This window comes from Phyllopteryx taeniolatus, chromosome 1 (genome assembly GCF_024500385.1).
Source record: "Phyllopteryx taeniolatus isolate TA_2022b chromosome 1, UOR_Ptae_1.2, whole genome shotgun sequence".
NCBI lineage: Eukaryota > Metazoa > Chordata > Actinopteri > Syngnathiformes > Syngnathidae > Phyllopteryx > Phyllopteryx taeniolatus.
The window spans coordinates 36,920,619-36,944,237 of NC_084502.1; the positions used below are offsets into that span (position 1 = coordinate 36,920,619).

At 41.0% G+C, this 23,619-nt stretch overlaps 1 protein-coding gene across 7 annotated transcripts in view; it reads right to left on the bottom strand.

Annotated features, from left to right (window-relative positions):
• prkcz (protein kinase C, zeta) overlaps positions 1–23,619 on the bottom strand; it is a 138,971-nt gene that overhangs the window by 52,012 nt on the left and 63,340 nt on the right. For 4 of the 7 annotated variants that reach the window (XM_061792742.1, XM_061792750.1, XM_061792725.1 and 1 more), the window contains exons 5-7: positions 17,429–17,514; positions 9,983–10,114; positions 4,961–5,051 (exon numbers count right to left, since the gene is read on the bottom strand). In XM_061792742.1, the coding sequence (XP_061648726.1) occupies positions 4,961–5,051; positions 9,983–10,114; positions 17,429–17,514 (309 nt within the window). Of the gene's footprint in view, positions 1–3,825; positions 4,234–4,960; positions 5,052–8,087; positions 8,187–9,982; positions 10,115–17,428; positions 17,515–21,598; positions 21,752–23,619 lie in introns of those variants that run through there. The other 3 variants (XM_061792760.1, XM_061792778.1, XM_061792768.1) reach the window with 3 other exon arrangements.

Here is a 23,619-nt window from a genome sequence, read left to right on the forward strand (position 1 = left end):
CGACTTGATTTTGTCGGGACAGATTCTGTTTAAGCGATTTCTTGATTGAACAGCTCTAGAGGTAAGGCTTGAGTGTGATCAGCAGAGGTAGGAACAAGTCATTGCTTTGCAAGTCACAAGTCTCAAGTCTTTGTCCTCAAGTTGCGAGCCAAGTCTCATGTCGAGACATGCAAGTCCTGAGTCAAGTCCTTTTGAGTAATTTTAACAACAAAATAAAACCATTTTAATATATAATATTGATATATTTAATGAATATGTATATATTATATACTGCCTTTATATATTTAATATATTTAAAAATCCATATTTATTCATCAAAACGTCTTCTTCTTCTTTTCCTTTCGGGTTGTCCCCTTAGGGGTCGCCACAGCGCGTCATCCTTTTCCATGTAAGCCTATCTCTTGCTTCCTCCTCTCAAACACCAACTGCCATCATGTCTTCCCTCACGACATCCATCAACCTTCTCTTTGGTCTTCCTCTAGCTCTCTTGGCTGGCCGCTCCATCCTCATCATCCTTCTACCAATATACTCACTATTTCTCCTCTGGACGTGTCCAAACCATTGAAGTCTGCTCTCTCTAACTTTGTCTCCAAAAAATCAAACCTTGGCTGTCCCTCTGATGAGCTCGTTTCTAATATTATCCAACCTGGTCACTCCGAGAGCGAACCTCAACATCTTCATTTCCGCCACCTCCAACTATGCTTCCTGTTGTCTTTTCAGTGCCACTGTCTCTAATCCGTACATCATGACTGGCCTCACCACTGTTTTATAAACTTTGCCCTTCATCCTAGCAGAAACTCTTCTGTTACATAACACACCTGACACCTTCCTCCACCCGTTCCAACCTGCTTGGACCCGTTTCTTCACTTCCTGACCACACTCACCATTGCTCTGGACGGTTGACCCCAAGTATTTAACGTCCTCCACCCTTGCTATCTCTTTTCCCTCTCTTCCCCCACCACCCCTCTCATTCATGCACATATATTCTGTTTTACTTCGGCTAATCTTCATTCCTCTTCTTTCCAGTGCATGCCTCCATCTTTCTAACTGTTCCTCCAGCTGCTCCCTGCTTTGACTGCAGATCACAATGTTATCTGCAAACATCATGGTCCATGGGGATTCTAGTCTAACCTCATCTGTTAGCCTATCCATCACCACTGCAAAAAGGAAGGGGCTCAGGGATGATCCCTGATGCAGTCCCACGTCCACCTTAAATTCGTCTGTCACACCTACAGCACACCTCACCGCTGTTCTGCTGCCCTCGTACATGTCCTGTATTATTCTAACATACTTCTCTGCCACTCCAGAGTTCCGCATGCAGTACCACAGTTCCTCTCTGGCTACTCTTTCAGAGGCTTTCTCTAGATCTACAAAGACACAATGTGCTCCTTCTGACCTTCTCTGTACTTTTCCATCAACATCCTCAAGGCAAATAATGCATCTGTGGTACTCTTTCTAGGCATGAAACCATAGTGTTGCTCACAAATACTCACTTCTGTCCTGAGTCTAGCCTCCACTACTCTTTCCCATAACTTAATTGTGTGGCTCATCAACTTTATTCCTCTTTAGTTGCCACAGCTCTGCACATCACCTTTGTTCTTAAAAATTGGCACCAGTACACTTTTCCTCCATTCCTCAGGCATCTTCTCACGCACTAGAATTCTATTGAACAAGCTGGTCAAAAACTCCACAGCCACCTCTCCTAGATGCTTCCATACCTCCACAGGAATGTCATCAGGACCAACTGCCTTTCCATTTTTCATCCTCTTTAATGCCTTTCTAACTTCCCCCTTACTAATCATTGCCACTTCCTGGTCCACCACACTTGCCTCTTATACTCTCCCTTCTCTCTCATTTTCCTCATTCATCAACTCCTCGAAGTATTCTTTCCATCTTGCTAGCACACTGCTGGCACCAGTCAACATATTTCCATCTCTATCCTTAATCACCCTAACCTGCTGCACATCCTTCCCATCTCTATCCCTCTGTCTGGCCAGCCTGTATAGATCCTTTTCTCCTTCTTTAGTGTCCACCCTGCCATACCTGGCATACACTGTCACCTCTAGGTCACATCCTACCTGTGGGGCATAGCCACTAATCACATTACACATAACACCCTCAATTTCAAATTTCAGCCTCATCACTCGATCTGATACTCTTTTCACCTCCAAGACATTCTTAGCCAACTCTTCTTTTAAAATAACCCTGACTCCATTTCTCTTCCCATCTACACCATCGTAAAATAATTTAACCCCTGCCCCCAAACTTCTAGCCTTACTGCCTTTCCACCTGGTCTCCTGGACACACAATATATCAACCTTTCTCCTAATCATCATGTCAACCAACTCCCGAGATTTTCCTGTCATAGTCTCAAGATTCAAAGTCCCGACATTCAGTTCTAGGCTCTGTGCTTTCCTCTTCTCTTTCTGCCAAAGAACCCGCTTTCCACCTCTTCTTCTTTGACTTCGATCCACAGTAGCTGAATTTCCAACGGTGCCCTGCAGGTTGACGGCCCCGGTGGCGGACGTTGTTAACCCGGGCCACGACCGATCCGGTATGGAATTCTTTGGATGAACGCTCATATTTGTTTGGCAAAGTTTAAGACGGATGCCCTTCCTGACGCAACCCTCTGCATTTATCCGGGATTGGGACCGGCCTACAGTTTCCACTGACTTGTGCCCCCCATAGGGCTGCATTATATTAATTCATCAAAACAAATTTGATAAACAACTGCATTGAACCTTTATAACTACGGGGCTGATCAAAACGTTTGCACCTTCAAAGCCAGAGGGGCTTAATTCATTGCCCCTTCAAAACCGATCAATAATACGTTTTCAGTTATTCTATAAAAATGCTATGCTATGACTCTGAAGTGGCATTAAACAGACCTGTCACAAGTAAGAATTGGCACCCAGTAGTGCTGCAATTAGTAATCGATTATGCTACTGGCAATTCTACTAGAATAATCAAGTATAAGGATAAAATATATATTTTGATTGGTTAAAGAGCAATTATGAATACACAAGAGAAAATGAGACATTTCACTTACTAATGAAAGACCAATTGGTTTCCTCTTTTAGATAATCAGCAGTATTTTTAAAAAAAATCACATTGTGCATATAGGAGGAAACTGAATTTTCTTGTCTACAAACATTTCTAGTGAGGCAATTTCAAACACAAATATAAATGGGCATTTCTTGGGAGTATTGCCATCTTGTTATAAAGGTACAATTTTATCCAACTGTGGTATGTCAGTTGTAGCACTAGGGGACACTATGTAAAAATATGTCAAAAAGAGATGCTAGCTGTGTGCTGATTGATCGGTAAAAAAATGGATTCAAGTCCAAGTAAAGTTACAAATTATTGCTGTTCAAGTCCAAGTCGAGTTGCAAGTCTTGTAACATATTGTCAAGTCGAGTTTAAACACATCAAATTCATGACACCAGTATGACTCGACTTCAAGTCATGTGACTCGAGTCCACACCTCTGGTGATCAGTGAAAATTAACCAAAAATTGTGATTAGCCACAATGAACTCTTGATTTAAGTGGGATAATTACTTTTTCACACAGGGCCAGGTAACTTTGAATAGTTTTTCTTTTTCCTTAAAAAATGAAATAATTTAAAAACAGCATTTGAAGTTCACTTGAGTTATATTTGTCTGAAATTTACATTTGTTTGATGATCTTAAACATTAAAGTGGGGAAACTAAGCAAAAATCTAAGAATTTGAGAAGGAGGCCATTACTTTTTCACGGCACTGTATTTGTATGTAAAACACTTTGGCCATAAATATCCATCCATTCATACATCCATCCATTTTCTACCGCTTATCCGAGGTCGGGTCACGGGGGCAGTAGCTTTAGCGGGGACGCCCAGACTTCCCTCTTCCCAGCCACTTCCTCGAGCTCTTCCGGGGGGATCCCGAGGCATTCCCAGGCCTGGAGACAGTCTCTCCAGCGTGTCCTGGGTCATCCTCGGGGTCTCCTCCCGGTGGGACGTGCCCGGAACACCTAACCGGGGAGGCGTCCAGGAGGCATCTTAATCAGATGCCCCAGCCACCTCATTTGGCCCCTCTCAATATGGAGGACCAGCGGCTCTACTCTGAGCTTCACGCCCCTGGTAGGATCACCCATGGCAAACAGCTCCTAGGTGAGGGACCAGACAAAGCACGGCTAAAAGACTCTTATGATGAAAAATATAACTGGATTGAGGTTTCCCTTGCCCAGACGCGGGTCACCGGGGCCCCCCTCTGGAGCCAGGCCTGGAGGTGGGGCTCGAAGGCGAGTGCCTGGTGGCCGGGTCTGCACCCATGGGGCCCAAAAGAGTAACGTGGGTCCCCATTCCCATGGGCTCACCACCTGTCGGAGGAGCCATAGGGGTCAGGTGCAGTGCGAGCTGGGCGATGGCCTAAGGCAGGGACCTTGGTGATCCGATCCCCGGCTACAGAAGCTGGCTCTAGGGCCATAAATATAAGACAATCAAATGAAAAACAGTAAGTACGACAGTAACTGAGCATGCCTTCTTGTGCCGCATGACAACGCATTCTTAGGCCACAGTGTAAACTAGCTCATTGCACACCGCTTGCAACCTCATATGTGCGGTAGAATCGTAACTCGAGGACCCCCGTACACTAAAATGTAGTGAAAAAAAAACATGTTCTGTTTTTAGTCCAGGGGAAGGAGGTGGAATCCAGCGACCCAGAGCATACACTGAACTAGGTCAACTCACAGGGGCTCTCAAATAACAGGACCCCCCCAAACAGACAACTACATTAGGTCACTTTGTCCTACATTTTTATTCTAAATCCTTGGTATGGTATGCACTGTATCCTCAATCATGACGCTCTTTTATGAAACTACCCATCTGTTGCTTTTACAGATGTTTTACATGGATTAAAGACTGCTCGTTGAAAATAACACTAATAAATTATGGAAGCAGTTTCATTTATAAACATCTTACTTCCATCTCTGTCTTCTGCATCATCTAGTGAAAGGTCCACCTCTTCACTCTTCACATCTGAAGGGGGCTCCTGTGATGGCATGGCTGGATCCTGAACAAAGAAATAATAATAAATAAAAATAACACAAAATAAAAAATAAAAATTTTAAAAACATTTTAAAAAGGAAAAACATTGACTAGATACAGCCCAACAATGTCCTCCAAATATGAACAGTATATACACTGAACAAAAATATAAATGCAACTCTTTCGTTTTTGCTCCCATTTTTTGTGAGCTGGAGTCTAAGAACTAAAGCTTTTTCTACATACACAAAAGGCCACAAATCTGTCTAAATCTGTGTTAGTGAGCCTTTCTCCTTTGTTGAGATAATCCATCCTACCTCACAGGTGTGGCATATCAAGATGCTGATTATTGCACAGGTGTGCCATTGGCTGGCACACAATAAAAGGCCACTCTGAAATGTGCAGTTTTATCACACAACACAATGCCACAGATGTCGCAAGTTCTGAGGGAGGGTGCAATTGGCATGCTCACTACAGAAATGTCCACCAGAGCTGTTGCCCGTGAATTGAATGTTCATTTCTCTACCATAAGCTGTCTCCAAACGCGTTTCAGACAATTTGGCAGTACATCCAACCGGCCTCACAACCACATGCCACGTGTAACCACACTAGCCTAAAACCTCCAGATCCAGCATGTTCACCCCCAAGATCATCTGAGACCAGCCACCCAGACAGCTGCTGCAACAATCGGTTTGCATAACCAAAAAATTTCTGCACAAACTGTCAGAAACCATCTCAGAGAAGCTCATCTGCATGCTCGTCGTCCTCATCGGGGTCTCGACCTGACTGCAGGTCGTCGTTGTAACCGACTTGAGTGGGCGAATGCTCACATTCGATGGTGTCTGGCACATTGGAGAGGTGTTCTCTTTGTGGATGAATCCCGGTTGTCAGTGTTCAGGCCAGATGGCAGACAGTGTGTGTGGCGTCGTGTGGGTGAGCGGTTTGCTGATGTCAACGCTGTGGATCGAGTGGCCCATGGTGGCGGTGGAGTTATGGTACTGGCAGGCGTACAGTACAGTGGGTACGGAAAGTATTCAGACCCCATTAAATTTGTCACTCTGTTATATTGCAGCCATTTGCTAAAATCCTTTAAGTTCTTTTTTTCCCGCAATGTACACACAGCACCCCATATTGACAGAAAAAAACCGGACTTGTTGACATTTTTGCAGATTTATTAAAGAAGAAAAACTGAAATATCACACAGCCATAAGTATTCAGACCCTTTGCTCAGTATTTAGTAGAAGCACCCTTGTGCACTAATACAGCCATGAGTCTTTTTGGGAATGATGAGTTTTTCCCACCTGGACTTGGGGATCCTCTGCCATTCCTCTTTGCAGATCCTCTCCAGTTCTGTCAGGTTGGATGATGAACGTTGGTGGACAGCCATTTTCAGGTCTCTCCAGAGATGCTCAATTGGGTTTAAGTCAGGGCTCTGGCTGGGCCATTCAAGAACAGTCACGTAGTTGTTCTGAAACCACTCCTTCTTTATTTTAGCTGTGTGCTTTGGGTCATTGTCTTGTTGGAAGGTGAACCTTCGGCCCAGTCTGAGGTCCTAAGCACTAGGGAAGGGTTTCGTCCAGGATATCCCTTTACTTGGCCGCATTAATCTTTCCTTCAATTCTAACCAGTTCTCCTGTCCCTGCAGCTGCAAAACACCCCCACAGCATTATGCTGCCACCACCATGCTTCACTGTTGGGACTGTATTGGACAGGTGATGAGCAGTGCCTGGTTTTCTCCACACATGCCACTTAGAATTAAGGCCAAAAAATTCTATCTACCAGAGAATCTTATTTCTCACCATATTGGAGTCCTTCAGGTGTTTTTTTAACAAACTCCATGTGGGCTTTCATGTGTCTTTCACTGAGGAGAGGTTTCCGTCGGGCCACTCTGCCATAACGCCCCGACTGGTAGAGGGCTGCAGTGATGGTTGAGATTTCTAGAACTTTCTCCCATATCCCGACTGTATTTCTGGAGCTCAGCCACAGTGATCTTTGGGTTAATCTTTACCTCTCTCACCAAGGCTCTTCTCCCCCGATTGCTCAGTTTGGCCGGAGAGCCAGCTCTAGGAAGGGTTCTGGTCGTTCCAAACGTCTTCCATTTAAGGATTACGGAGGCTACTGTGCTCTTAGGAACCTTAAGAGCAGCACATTTTTTTTGTAACCTTGGCCAGATCTGTGCCTTGCCACAATTCTGTCTCTGAGCTCTTCAGGCAGTTCCTTTGACCTCATGATTCTCATTTGCTCTGAAATGCACAATAAGCTTTGAGACTTTTCCACCAAGCCGTTAAGGTGGATGCGATTATTGGGTTCTAAAAACATTTATGGCGTTTACGACTTGTAGAAATAAATGGGAGTTTTGAGAGTTTGATGTTGTTGCAGTCTATCTGTTCCAATTAAAGCCAAGAATGATGCTCATCGTTGTAGTGCATCAATTGTGGACAAATATACGGACACTGTCACATCCAATAACAACATGCCGTGCTTCACTGCCAAACTTAAGCAACTTCGCCAGGCTAAAGAGTATGCATATTGAAGTGGGGATCGGGCCCTGTATAATCGGACCAGCTAACTTAAGAAATTAACATTGCAAAGAGCAATTATGCAGTTAAGTTAGAAGAACAGTTTACCGCTAACAACTCAAAATCAGTCTGGCATGCATTACAATCGCTAACCAATTACAAGTGACCAACCCCCCAAGCTGAGAACAATAAAAGACTAGCCGACAACTTGAACACCTTCTACTGCAGATTTGAAAAGAATACTTTCACACCCCACACCAACCCAGCCGCACCATCGACCACCATCACACCTCCGACTTCTGCGTTGACCATACACTAACAAGATGTGAGACGCATGTTCAAACAACAAAAGATCAACAAAGCGGCAGGCCCAGACCTTGTGTAACAGTCCTGCCTCAAAGTCATCGCGGACCAGCTCGCTCCAGTCTTCACACAGATCTTCAACAGATCTCTGGAACTGTGAAAGGTACCATCCTGTTTCAAACGCTCCATCATCATCCCAGTCCCCAAGAAACCTGTAATTTCAGGTCTGAATGACTACAGACCTGTTGCCCTGACAGCTGTGGTCATGAAGTCCTTTGAACGCCTCGTGCTGGACCACCTCAAGAGCGTCACAGGTCTCCTGCTGGACCCCCTGCAGTTTCCCTAACGAGCAAACAGGTCTGCAGATGACTTAGTCAACATGGGACTGCACTTCATTCTAGAACACCTCAGCGGCGCGGAGACCTACGCAAGGTTCCTGTTCATGGACAGCTCTGCGCTCAACATTTGGTGGAACGCCAATCGGTATGCTCTCTTGCAGAGTTTCACTTGTTCTAGCATAAATTTCACTGTCTTTGTTTTTTCTAAAATATATCTGTCATTCCAGATGTGAATTCAAAGGTCTTCTGATAAAACCAGGAACTGCGTCAACTGATGCTGAATGTGGAGAAAAAAAAATTCATGTGTGCATTGTCAGCGTCATTTTGTGTGTTTTAGTTGCCGTTTACTTGCTTACCAGAAACAGGAAAACATGTTATGTAAATAGTAAGTATGTTTGTGTTTAGTGTGTGTATTACATAACATACTAAAAAAAAAAGCAACCTGAGACTGTTTTTTTTACATACTTGGCAAATAAAGATCATTCTGATTCTGATTCTTATTAAAGTTGGGAGCATCTAGGCATCCCTCCTGTTTACTTTTCTGAAGCGTGGATAAACTAATTCAATTTTTCTTATTTTTTGAATACAAATTTATTACGGCAGAATCTAATGTTTGGCACCATTTAAATGTGGGCTTAAATGGAAACATAGAGAATAAATAATTTATTTGAGGTAAGGCTTAATTTTTATTGTGGCTATTCTTCCCAGTAGTGATATAGGCAAGTTATTCTAGCGTATTAAATCAGATGAGATTTTTTCCAGAAGTGGTGTGGAATTTAGATTGTAACTGTGAAAAAGTACATTTTAACTTGTGTATTATCTTGATCCTGTATTTTTTTTAATCAAATGCAGAGAGTACAAAGGATTGTTAGAACTTCACTGAAATGTGAATAAATAAAAATAAATAAATAAATAAAATTAAAAAAAAAGTATGATGACATGAAAAAAAAGGTACTGAATTAATTTTCATGAGTGAGTGCCCAAATTCCTGCACAAATGTAAACGCAAGAGTCTGAGACCAAGAGTGTGAGACCAGCAGTGGCTGTCTCCTTCTGGATACATCCCATATATTAATCTGGATATAGCACGAGATGTTTGCAAAAAGACTACTGATAAGATGACGGGGGGTAAAAAAATCCAACAAAAGCGCTCTAATTCAGTCCATGTACCTATATTGCTTGACAGCTCTCATCTTAATGCAGGTACAAATAATTTAATACTACTTTACTAGACTTCTCTACTTTATTCTTGTAATTATAACTTTATTCTTGTAATTCCATTACTTTATTCTAGCAGTAATATTTTATTGTATTATTATTTGTTTTCAGGTGGCATGGTGGGCGAATGCGCAACAGCCTAAAGTTATGAGGTTGTAGGCTGTAATCAGAATGCCAACTTTCCTGTGTGGAGAGTACATGTTCTCCCCGTGCCTGTGTGGGTTATGGGTATTCCGGTTACCTCTAATAATTCCTAAAACATGCATGTTGGGTGAAATGAAGACCTGCCTGTAGTGAATGTGAGTGTGAATGGTTGTCTATATGTGCCCTGCGATTGGCTGGCGACCAGTTCAGGGTATATCCCGCCTCTCGCCCAAAGTCAGGTATAGGCTGCAGCTCACCACGCAACCCTAGTGAGGATTGGTGGTACAGAAAAAGGATGGATGGATGATTTGTTTTCAATGTGTCCCTAATACAGTATTAATACATAAAACTCCACTCCGAGCAGTTATGAAAAAGAAACTGAACGTTGCATGAATTGTACAGTGTTGTAACCAAATCTGCAATAAACTATTGACTCACCATAAGCCTTTGGCAGGTCTGAGGGATGAGTCTGTGACAGCGCTTATGGACCAGCAGCTTGCAGTTGATACACTTGTAGCCTTGCCCACCAAGCCCCCATATCCTTTCACTGCAGAGGCCACAGTAGGCTTTCTGTGGGTCAGATAGAGGGAAAGATACAGTTACAGATACAGATAAATTATCTAAACTACAACAAAAGGACACTAATACAACCAAATATTTATTTGTATTATTATTCTAGTATATGTAATTACCAAGTATGGAACAAAACGTAAATTAATATTGATTTATTAGTGGCGGCACAGTGAACAACTGGTTAGCACATCTGCTTCACAGTTCTGAGGACCCGGGTTCAAATCCGGACTCGCCTGTGTGGAGTTTGCATGTTCTCCCTGTGCCTGTGTGGGTTTTCTCCGGGTATAAATAAAAGTAGAAATTTCATTACATATATTTTCTGATAAATGTGTACATGTTTTTGTTTATTTTTTATTTTATTTATTTTTTTGCTTCTAGCAGAACTCCAAAGGTTGTGACTGGATTTCAATGAACTTTGGTGGACATCTTTTGTATAAACCAAGGAAAAATACACAGTACATGGAGGCAAAGATGAGCCTGCTTCCTTTACGGAATTACAGCAAAAGAAAATCTTTGAGTTACATCCTGTAACATCTTGATAGAAATATGATTACATCACAATGTATTACGTCATCCAGCAGACAGCAAACTTAAAATAACATTATGAGGACAGCCCACACATGCTTTCAGATGCAAGTGTGGAATGAGCAGGTGAAAGAAACTAAACAAACTCAAATCAGGACACCCTGAAATATGCATCAATTTCCAGATACAGTAGCTTAGCAAGAGTGATTTGTAGGGATGCACGATAACTAACGGGCCAATATTGGGAAAAAATGACGTCACACTCCGATCGGTCTGATAACAAATAAATACATAAATAAATTAATTAATTAATTTGAAAAAATTGACTTATAACAAGAGCTATCATTCCAGTATCAACTGGCTATGCACCGTTGGCCACACGCCAGCCTTTTGCACTGGCTCCTTACAGTCAGGGATTTCATGACCAAAATTCTTTGGCAAAGACACCAAAAATAGTCACTATGCGCAGTTAATTGATGATCACCAGCACTTGCTGAAATTACGACCAGGCAGTGAGATGGAGCTCGTAACTATGACACTCGCGGCAAGACCCAGCGGACTACGTAGCAGTGGACTTGCTTAGCATCTCAAGCCGACAGAGGAGTAACGGGAGCAGATTGGCCGCATGTGAACGCATGGTTCTCGCGGTGGGCATCTTCGGTAACAATAGCTAACCCCTGCAAATGCCATTCCTATGTATCTTCCTTCACAACTGTAGCCGACTGGACAATAAATTAGATCATCTACAAATTGAATTAACATCAAAACACCAGAGGTGTGGACTCGAGTCATATGACTTGGTCTCGAGTCAGACTCGAGTCATGAATTGGATGACTTTTGACTTAACGTGACAATATGTTAACACTTGCAAATCGACTTGGACTTAAACAGCAGTGACTCGACAGTGACTTAATTTGGACTTGAATCCATTGACTTGAAAAGACTTGCTACTTTAACCAAAGCACTTTGTAGCTTTCTCTATCTATAGCCATATGCGCAACTTACTGCTTTACTACAGGAAAATATGATAAGTGACAGCATAATGCTGAAAATCTTTGTGATCATTTATTAGGTCGACGTGTCCCACGCCATTATTGCCAATGTGAAGTTAAATCTTATCTTCAATTTCTTCTATATTATACAGTTCACACCCTGCTGGGCATGCTCTGGTAGAGGAATTGACCAAGAGGCCATTCTTTCACACACTACCTAAAGTAATAGTTTCATTAAATCTCACAAGAAATACCAAGTTTAAACTGAAGCCTATTTATATTTGTGCTTCAAATAACCTCACTAGAAATGTTTCTAGACAAGAAAATGCAGTTTCCTGCTATATGTACAATGTGAATTTAAGAATTCTCGACTTGGGACTTCAGTGCAAAGACTTGAGAGTTATTTGTAACTTGCAATGCAAGGACTTGTTCCCACCTTTGTTAAATAGTAAAGCTACAGGTGGTTTTTGATGCAAGGTGAAACACTTATTTTACAATGTGTGGGTGTGCGGGCTAACCCGCTGTGCTTCCCCATAAGTCACCAGCAGTCCGGATGACTTCGACAGCTTACACTTTACTTCGTAAATGTTATTTGAAATGAATGTCCTCCAGTGAATACAGTCTAGACAGTCACTGCTTATTCCATTCCGTGCATCTTCCCAAGTCTCTAAATGGCAAGTAATCAAATCACTAGGGATGCACGATAACTATTTTTTTCCCCCGATACCAATAACTTGCTGCTTCTCCAAGCCAATACCAATGGCCGATAATTTTTTTAATGGCTTATATTAAGGGCCTATAACAATTTCTAGGCTGAAGACCCCCAAACTGATGGAAAGCTGGAGCGGTGACCCCCTACCTATGTACAGTATATTGTATATAATAGTATTTTTATTTTATTTTATTTTCAAACTGGTCATATAATAGTAGGCCTTTTTATTCATATAATATATAGTTAAAATAAAAATAGTATTATACTAATATCATATCATTTAATATATATCATATGTATATAACATGCAATGTAATATAAGAATAAAACAATGCCTTTTTATTGTCGCTATACACAAGTACAATGAGACTGAGATGAGATGCAACTCAATGAACTTCTTTTCTTCCTTCTCAAACTTGAATAATATACAGGTTCAGAAATTCATGGGGTTTGCTTTAATTTTAAACAATACAAGAACAGGGGATCGTTTATGTTAATGTTTATTTAAAGACATCTGAAGAGTGCCTGTGGGAGTGTTGGTGCTGATTGTGCATGCTGGCAGTGCGCGTAGTGGATTTGCGCTCGCATATTCAATGCCGATCGAAGGAGCGCCGTTGTGTGTTTTGCAGAGGTGGGACCAAGTAATTTCCAATTTCAGTTCAGGGTGTACCCTGCTTCTCGCCCAAAGATAGCTGGGATAGGCGCCCGCGATCATAGTGAGGATAAGCGGTACAGAAAATGGATGGATGGATGTATATATTACATACTGTGTTTATATCCATCCATCCATCCATCCATCCATCCATTTTCTGAGCCTCTTCTCCTCACTAGAGTCGCAGGCTTGCTGGAGCCTATCCCAGCTTTCTTCGGGCAGGAGGCGGGGTACACCCTGAACTGGTTGCCAGCCAATCACAGGGCACATACAAACAAACAACCACTCGCACCCACATTCACACCTACGGGCAATTTAGAGTGATCAATGAACCTAGCATGTATGTTTTTGGGATGTGGGAGGAAACCGCAGTGCCCGGAGAAAACCCACGCAGGCAGGGGGAGAACATGCCAACTCCACACAGGCGGGGCCGGGGATTGAACCCAGGTCCTCAGAACTGTGAGGCAGACGCTCTAACCAGTCGTACACCATGCCGCCCTGTGTTTAGATATTTAATGCATTTTAAAATCCACATTTCTTTATAAAAACAAATGTGATATGTACATTGAACCTTTATAAGAAAGCTAGCTCAAAATGTTTGCACCTTCAAAACCAATTGCCAAGCGGGTGAGGGGGGGCTTAGATTAGTGCGCTAATTGTGCCACTGGGAGAAGAAAAAATAAATAAAAAATTGTGGTTGTATCATCGTATGAAAATTATGAGGGTGGGAGGAGGTCTGTGCGTGCATGCGTGGGTGTGTGTGTGTGTGTGCGCGTGACAGGGATGGGGGATTAAGCTAGCGGTAACTGCTAAGGTTACCTTCATAAGATTCATTTGTCCTCTTTTTTTCCATTTTACACATAACAAAAATAAAGTCATGTGGAAAGTCATTCAATCAATCAATCATTTCTATATATCTATCAATCATTTCTATCTATCTATCTATCTATCTATCAATTTACAGCACGGTGAAAAAGTGGTTAGCATGTCTGCCTCACCACTCTGAAGTTTTGGATTTGAATTCCGGGTGGTCCGGCTTTCTCCTACATTCCAAAGTCGTGCATATTAATAATTAATAAGACAGAAAAGACCAGTCAAATATATGAAAATAAAAAATATATTGTATTGATATTTAATGAAAAGTGATCAAATTGCATTAAATTAATTTGATTAAATATTATGTTACTTGGATTATGTTACTAATTACATTTTGTAACATAACTAGTAACTGTCAGAAAACATTTTTAAAGTAACCCTTCGAACACTGGCCATCTATAATTCAAAACCAGAATGTTTATGGTAGACTGTGTAGTCAGCCACACTGTGAGACCACAAAAAACGGTTGATTAAAGATGCACAAGAAATTAGGGCTGCAGAATAGCAATGACACCTAAATAGTACTCTGTAGCAATTTGTACTCAATTGTAAAGCTCTGCACAGTTGTCGTTTTTTTTCAAATAGAAAATAGGGATGTTCTTTGTAATGATTACAATAGCGTATACACAGTACAGTACCTTTACAACAAACTAGTAGAAAGTGAATGCAAAGAGATTGACTGCTCAAGCATCAACTAGAGTACTTTTGGAATGAGAGCTGTTGTCACTGTCACTCTGTCACATGTTGTTGTTGACACTTATGTTTTCCGTATGGACTGGCTTTCCAAAGAATCTCCTTGATGGTCAATCCGAGAAAAAACATCACTTAACAAGCATTACTAGGATTTGATTTTTTACCCTAAATGAAATTATCATCCCAAAAAACAATTACTTCAAGATGGAATTGGCCTTGGGTTGACACATTGAGCTGAACACCTAAACATTAAAACACACCATTTCAACAAAATAAATTAACTACAATCTAATAATTTTGGTTGAAAAATAAAAAAAGTAGGAGCATGCCAACATGTGAAAGCAATAAACCAGTGTTGAGACTACATTCACTGAATGTTTTGAGTAACTTCCAATGTCATGAACATACTTTCCAATCGGTGCCTTCTTAAACTCTTTTGCTTTTGAAGTACATAGATCATTTTACTCTTGACACTATGTGAGTCCCTGGATGCACATGTTGAGAAAAAAAATAGTCCCAGCCCTGGAACATTGAGTCCCTACAACTTATCATCACAGAGTACAGATACAGTAATTCCCCGGTATACGACGGTTGTTGTTTTGCGGTCCCACTATATTGCAGATTTTTATTTGTACAGTACTTCTGTGTTATCCAGTGCTTTTGCTCGCTCTGAATATATTATGTTTCAGCCTGCACCGCTAGCATATTTTTTAGGATGATATATTTTCCCAAAAACTATTACCATAAATGATAGTATAGTTGATGTTTTTTTTATGGCACTGACATAATGATAATATAAAGCATAATAATTCAAGTACATTCTTTTAAAGAACAATTAACTTCCAATTCTAAAGAACATTGAACACTGGCATTGTAATGTAGAACAATAATTAAAATATCTTAGATAAATAAAAAATACGGCACGGTGAGCGACTGGTTAGCACATCTGCCTCACAGTTCTGAGGACCCAGGTTCAAATCCCGGCCCCGCCTGTGTGGAGTTTGCATGTTCTCCTCGTGCCTGCGTGGGTTTTCTCCGGGCACTCCGGTTTCATCCCAAAAACATGCAGGGTAGGTTAATTGAAGACTCTAAATTGCCCGTCGGTGAGAATGTGTGTGCGTATGGTTGTTTGTCCATATGTGCCCTGCGATTGGCTGGCGACCAGTTCAGGGTGCATCCCGCCTCTCGCCCGAAGATAGCTGGGATAGGCTCCAGCACGCCCGTGACCCTTGTGAGGATAAAGCGGTACAGAAAATGGATGGATGGATGAAAATAAAAAAATATAAATAAATCAGACTCAGACTCTGTCATTAACCCACTACAGAGACCCAAACAATGTCTTAAAGCATGCCAAATTTTCATGAAAAAAAAAACCCCAACAACACCTTTGTCACTGTTTTTAAATCATATGCCATCCATTTTAATGTCACTATTATTTTTTAGTCTTTATTTTTATTTATTGTATGAATGTTTTCGTGTTATGTACTGTATAATTTCTGCTCCCTCTTGGCTCTTGAAAAAGAGATTAGCTGTGATGATCAGCACTCTGAGCCTACTCTGCAGAGCATGGGTGGCGCTCTGTTCCTCTCCCTCCAGCACTGATCACCTCATCACCTGCGCACCTGGTTTCCATTAGCACTCATCACAGCCTGCACTTAAGCCTGGCAGTCCCAGTGTTCCAGCGCCAGAGTATTCCCGCACCTCTGTGGTACATTGGCCGACTCTTCGCTTGAGTATTGGGTACTGAAGAAAGTTATTTAACTTCCAATGCTCGTATTTCCCCTCGTGTCTTCTACTCCTTCTCCAGTGCCTTCCAGTGTCTCACGCCTGCCTCCACCACACTGCCAAGCTCACTTACCTGCTATCTCGTCAGCCTCCTGCACTCTCCTGCTCCCACGGACCACCCTCACGCCTCTGGATTCCGGCGCATACACAGATCACAATAAAACCCGTTCCCACAACTTCTTCTGTCTCTGTCTGCTTTTGGGTCCAATCTAACACTTTTGTTTCAAACCATAACATTATCTCTCAATAAGCTTTTATCGGGTTAAATAAAGGATGAAATATAAAATAAGGCCCGCCCTTGAGCTGCTGGAGTGTGATGTGAGACCTTCACCTGTCAATCCAATGACGCTGAAAATGAGTTCGCCCAAGTCAACTACTGCCTGTGCTTATGGTTTTTAAACAGTTAACTTTCCCATATGTGTGTGCGTATTTGTTATGTGGGGAACACACACACACAACTCCGAGTGCTGACATTTTAACGATGTCGCTGCGGTCGAGTGAGCTTTTTAGCTCCAGCCTTTAGCTTGCTAGCTCATTAGCTCGCAGGCTAGTGAATGTAATAAACAGTTAACGTTCCCTTTGTCCCAGTTGTGTGTATCTATGGCGCAAACGCCGTTCTGCCAGTGACTTTCTGTGTCGTGAGCGGGTCGGCGGGTGTTACCACAACAATTGAACTTCATCGAGTCCAGAAAAAACTCCTGTGTCCCTCGTATGGAACAATAACCATTCTGCCTCTGAATGGCTAGCATCAAGGATTCATACTACTGATTCGCTGTGTGTGGAAGCTCTTCACCAACACACACACACAGCGGGTCTTAAACCATGAGTCTACGGAATGAATATGCTTCATGCGTCCCTGCTAATTTTGTGCGTCTCAGATGCGAGACGCGTATTAAACAAGATCCCTCGGATGTTTTTCGGACTGTCAAGATCTTTGTAACTGCCACCTTGGTATTAACTACAATATGCAATTAACACCATATTCTGAGTATACTCTATTTTCATAGAGACCAGTATTCCCAGTGAATGCAGACCAAAACAACAGTCAATAATGTATAAGTTGGAGAGCAACTTGCCGTGTTAAAGCGCTTGGCCTGGAAGAGGTGCCCGTTGACCTGGTAGAGTTTCCTCCATCTTCTGGCTCCTCGACGATAGATCGATTCTGGAGGAAGCAAGACATTGCTTGATGAAGAGGAGCAATGAGAAATAAGAAATGAGAGCGCTGAGGTACGCTGAACAACAGGGATGAACAAGCAACAACATTTGTACAGCTCTTCCTCAAAGTGGATTTTGAGAGCAAGTCCACCATTTGTTGAAATTATTCCACCATCACACACACATCACAGACAGGACAGGTCGTCACTTGTATCAGTTTCTCCCTTCACTTGTTCTCCACCCCTAATTCCTGTGTCTGTGGAAACCACTGTACCTATAATTCCTATTTGATGACATGACCAAATATGACAGCACACCAGCAGACATTCCAACAGCTTCTTCCCTCCTTTCATTGACTTCTGAAGCAGTTGACTTACAATTCTATTGTGACCTTGCCATTTTTTATTGTATTTTTTTTGCCAATTTTGCTCTCTCTTGTGACATTATTACTCTACTTGTTGTAGGTTCGTCAATCTGCGTTATTTGGATAGCTGTTATTGATCGCTACTGGAGAAAAATTCCTTGTGTTTTTTCAACATACTTGGCCAATAAAGATTGATTCTGATGACACATCATAGAGTTAATCATTATGATGTCCCCATAAACATGGACCTTCAAGTAATCCCTTACTCTTACACGACTCACAAAAGGGTAGGGATGTTTGGCTTGCAGGTGAAATTTCAGGATGAACCTAAACTCCACTAACCTTTACAGGTGAACTTTACTTGACCTTTAAACTTTTAGATGCACATGTCCAACGGGTATTTGATTTTTTTTAAATAACTGTTCTCTAACAAGAAGCTGAATGGGAAACTTCACAACAGGTGTCTGATCCATGTAATGCCCAATACGTATATAAATAATTACAATTGGTATTCAAACATTTACAATTGGTATGCAGTCCTCTTCATGATGCAGTTCACATTTTGACATCATGAGACCAGGACGACACCTAACAATACATCAACACTACCTTCCCTGCTTCAAACACGATGTTCTCAGAGGTAAGTGGCCACTGAGCAGGTTGCAACAGAGATACAAAGAGACTGGGAGAATCACAGAAAGGCATAGAAGTGAATATTCTTGGAAATTAAAAGAAAACAAAACACTTGTTACTACTACTTGTTAGAAAAAAGGAAGTTGTCAAAAAACTAGACTCTTTGAATAGTTTGACTTATATTCCAATGTTTAGATAAGGTCATATTAAGTTAGCATGTACAATATTATTATATAGTATATTTTAGGTTCATCCAGAAATATAACCCAAAAACCAAATATCCATAACTTTTTGAGATTAGTCTATTATTTCGAGTGATTGCTGAATAACATCAGCGCCAAAAAAAACATCCTTGCTTTTTTACAATCACAAGTCTTAGTAAAACAAAAGGATATGTTAATGAATACAAACAGTAAAAGGAGAACTTGACAAATGAGACAACGTACTGCAGGAGCTGTATTAAATCCTAAATGTGCCAAAGTATGCAAGTTTTCGTGATGTTGATGCAAAAGGTGGAGAACCCAAACGCAGGGAAGCAGGGAGGCGAGGCAGGAGTGCAGGAGTCTCAAATGTTATTTAATTTCCAAAACGAAAAAAAGGCAAACAAGGTATGTAATAGAATCAAAATACTAAATCAGCAAAGTCCAGAAAAGCAAGGTTTACCGTAACAAAGAAACAAGGGGAATAAATCAACACAAAAGGAAACACAACATGACTAGATTAACGTGACTAACACAGCAAAATTTGTGAACAGACAGACTGAAAGCCACTCATCTCATTTCTATTTATCAACTACCTAGGTCCTAGCTGCTCGCTCCTTTGTTTACAGTACATGCTAGCACGTTCCACCAGAAATTCCATCAAGGAGCGAGGATATTGCTCCCGTGGCGGGAGGAGGCAGGAATGTTTGGAGGAAATGAGACAATCCTTCCTCCATGACATCATTTCATGGAGACAAAACGAGTGTTGGATCGGACTGGATCCAAAATCTCAGATTTTACCACACTTATACAGTACAAGCAGTCCATTCCATACGCAACTCCACCACTTTTATCCAGCAGCGCCTGGACAGCATGTAGAGCACACGTGGTCACAACAACAGGTTGCTAAGGCGCTAACATCGGGTGCATCTCATTTGGCACTTCCAAGGTCCAAGCTCCTCTGTTTACTAAAGATAACGTTACACCATTGACGTGTCAGAAATGAACCGTCTTCGTGGCTAAATTATTACCACAAACGTCTACCTCATGCTTTATACTTCAAGTGGGATTACATTACAGGCACACCTGAATACCGCTCACGGCACACTAATGTGCCCTGGCACACTGGTTGAGAATCACTGAGCTAGACTGTGGAGGGTCCTCGATGGTCGCTTTTCCGTACACGTTTAAGACAATTGAGATGCTTCTTAATATGGCGGCGTGACAACAACTTCCGGGTCATGTTCAGTGTTTTGAGGAGAGAGGAGCTTGGAACGTTGCATTTAAGGAACTTGATATGGTCCCATAATAGCAAGGAGTAAGAGTGAATGTTGCTTGGTTAAAGTCGTTTATTGACACTCCAGTTTAAGTTCACTGTAAAACTAAACTCACATAAGAATTACACCTATGTTCAATTACATCACAGCCTTCATTTCTTTCTTCGTTTTTGTTTACAAAAAATGCTAACTCAAAGCTAACACACAATGAATGAAAAACACCATTGATGAGCTAATGAAAATTAGCGTATCAGATACATCAGACGTCCCTCGATTTAAGATAGCTCGAGTCTCGCTCCTCCATGCTCATTAAAAAGACAGTTGAGACACTCCTTAATGTAGCGGCATTAGAATAACTTCCGGGTCACCTTCAATGTTTTGAGAAGCGAGGAGCTAGGAATGTTGCATTTAAGGGATTTGAGATCCACCCTAAATATAATTCAGAAGAAAAAAAAAAAAAAAAAAAAAAAAAACACAGATCATGATAAAATGTTGACTTTGCAGGACATTAATGCTCAACTTTGATAGTAATGATCATTTGAACACCTCTCTGATAGTTTCAAAATTGAGCATTATTAATTTTGTACATACAATAAGTTTAATCAAAATTACACTTTGTAATTGGATATTTATTCAGTTAGCCCTAGCGGTACAGAAAATGGATGGATGGATTATCTGTCATTTATTCTGATTTAAATATTCATTTTGCACTGATAACTGTTACATATTGCTTGTTGAAAAGTAGTGAAATCAAAATAAAGATTTTTCCATAACATGAGGAATAATCGTCATTAATAATCGTGATTACAATATTAATAAAAAATAATCAGGATTATTATTTTGGCCATAATTGTGCAGCCTTTCACAGATTTCAGGGCTTTCAACCATTGTAACAACCTCTGGTGCTGTGCTTGCTGACTTAGCTGGGCCAGTTCACAGTTCAAGGTATCCCTTTTGTATACAGTACTGTACTGTTAAAAATTCTTTATTCTGAGTTGATTCAAACGTTTAATGGACGACTTACAGTATACTGTTGAATTTTCGTGTTATTGAATAATACTAAAACAACATGAGGTGACCTGGCTGGACAAACCTCATCAGGCTTTGTCCTTGTCATTCGCATAAATTATTTAAAAGCTGCTTTCCACATGCCACTCGCTACTAATGGATTCCAGTCTAGTTGGTTATTCTGCTGATGTTTGAGTCCATCCTCCTCCACTTAATCTTTTTTTGAGGCCTCCAATGATAGGGTAGCTGCAGTAAACGTATTGCTACCTGCTGAGCACGATGACTGATAAAATTCCTCCTTGAACTTAAAACGTTCCAGACTATATATTCATGAAGACAGTAAGGAACATGTTATCAATTCAAAAGATATTATATATTATCAAAATATATTATTATTATTATTGTTATTTTTACAGCTCATATTTGTGATAGACATCATCCCAACAATGGAAGTGAAAAAGAAAAGCCTTCCAAGAACTGAGCTATTACAGCATCACCTTCTTGAGAGCTAAGGACGCATTGACCTATTTTATAGCTGTTGTCGAAAGAGAGTAAGAACGCCACAGAACAAAAGAAGTCAGACAAAAGGATGAGAACAAAATACTACACCTCCAGATGCAAGGGTCAGTGCAAATGGTCCTGCCATTTTCTTTCCAGCGGTTTTCAAGAACAAGAGACGACTGTTGCCATTTTAGTACAGTAGTTTATGGGGGAAGCCGTAGCATGAGAGGAGGGTGGTACTATGACTACTACTCTCCACAACAGGACATTTACAAGGGCTTGACCCATTTCCAGAAATTGTTTCTCTCGTTCACAAACACATGGCCCCCTCCCTGATAATGATAATTATATGGGAGGGGCAGGGTGGGAGGGTGAAGAAAGACCGGAAATACACAATTTTCTGTTATTGACAGAGGAAGGCAGCAGTCTGCCAGTTTGAATTTGTCTTTGAGGGGATATACCGTGTGAGACGATGAAATACCTGGAGTAAATTGCAGATGCTAATTATTTCTCCACCCTCTGTCCCAGCGACCACACTCTAAGGGCAAGTGACTGTGGTTGTTGTGGTGGGTGGGTGGGTGGTGGGGGGTGCTCTGTGCCTTGGGCAAAGCAAAGCAAATTTATTTATATAGCGCATTTCATACACAAAGTAACTCAATGTGCTTTACATGATTAAAATCATTTAAAAACAAAGAAAAAACAGCTTATAAACATTTAAAACAAAGATAAATAAATACAAATAAAAGTAAAATTAAAACAGCGTACATTGCAAGAAATATTTAAAAGTGGAAATCCTCTAAAAAGCATGATAAAAAAGAAGCGTTTTTAACCTGGACTTAAAAACATTCACACTTGGGGCTGATGTCACTTCTGTTGGCAACTTATTCCATTTGTGTGCGGCATAATAGCCAAGTGCTGCTTCACCATGTTTGCTTTGGACTCTGTGCTCCACCATTTTCTGTACCGCTCTACTGGGTTTGTATGCCATTAGCATTTATTTTATGTATTCAGGACCTAAACCATTTAGTGATTTATAGACCAGTAACAGAACTTTAAAATATATTCTAAAGCTGACTGGAAGCCAGTGTAAAGACTTTAGAACTGGAGTAATATGCTCTGACTTCTTTGTTCTGGCCAGAACCCGAGCTAGAGCATTCTGAATGAGCTGCAGCTGTTCAATGTTCTTTTTGGGGAGTTCAGTCAGAAGACCATTACAATAGTCAAGTCTACTTGAGATAAATGCATGGATGAGCTTCTCCTGGTCTGCTTGGCACATGCAAGCCTTCACTCTGGATGTGTTCTTCAGATGGTAGAAGGCTGTTTTAGTTATTGATTTGATACGACTGTTGAAAGTCATGTCGGAATCTATCAGAACACTAAGGTTTTGTACTTTGTCTTTCGTTTTTAAAGAGACTGACTCCAGGTATTTACTAAGAGCAATCCTCTTCTCTTTATTGCCAAAAACAATTATCTCCATTTTGTTGTGGTTTAATTGAATAAAATTTTGTCTCTTCCAGTGATTTATCTGTTTTAGACAGTGACACAACACCTCAATTGAATTGCAGTCATCTGGAGACACTGCTAGATATAAATGTGTTTCATCTGCATAGCTATGGTAGTCAAAATTAAAGTTCTGAAAATTTTCACCCATGGGTAACATATACATGCTGAACAGGAGGGGTCCAAGAACTGACCGTTGAGGGACGAGATAGGTCATTGCCATTCGATGAGATTGAACACTTCCAATAGTTACAAAATAACTCCTTTCCTCCAGGAAGGACCTGAACCATTTAAGAACTGTTCCATTTAGTCCTACCCACGTTTCAAACCTGTTCAGCAGTATATTATGATCAACCGTATCAAAAGCCACACTGAGGTCCAACAAGACCAGAACTGACACCTTTCCCGAGTCAGTATTCAACCTTATATCATATAGCAGTTTGATAAGAGCAGATTCTGTACTGTGATGACTTCGGAAACCTGATTGAAATTTAAGTTCAAGAGATTGCTGAGTTGACTGAGTTGAAAATAACTTTCCCAACAATCTTGGCTATCAAAGGGAGATTTGAGATGTCTATCGCTTGCTAACATGGAAGCATCCAGCGTTCTATTTTTTAGAAGAGGCTTAA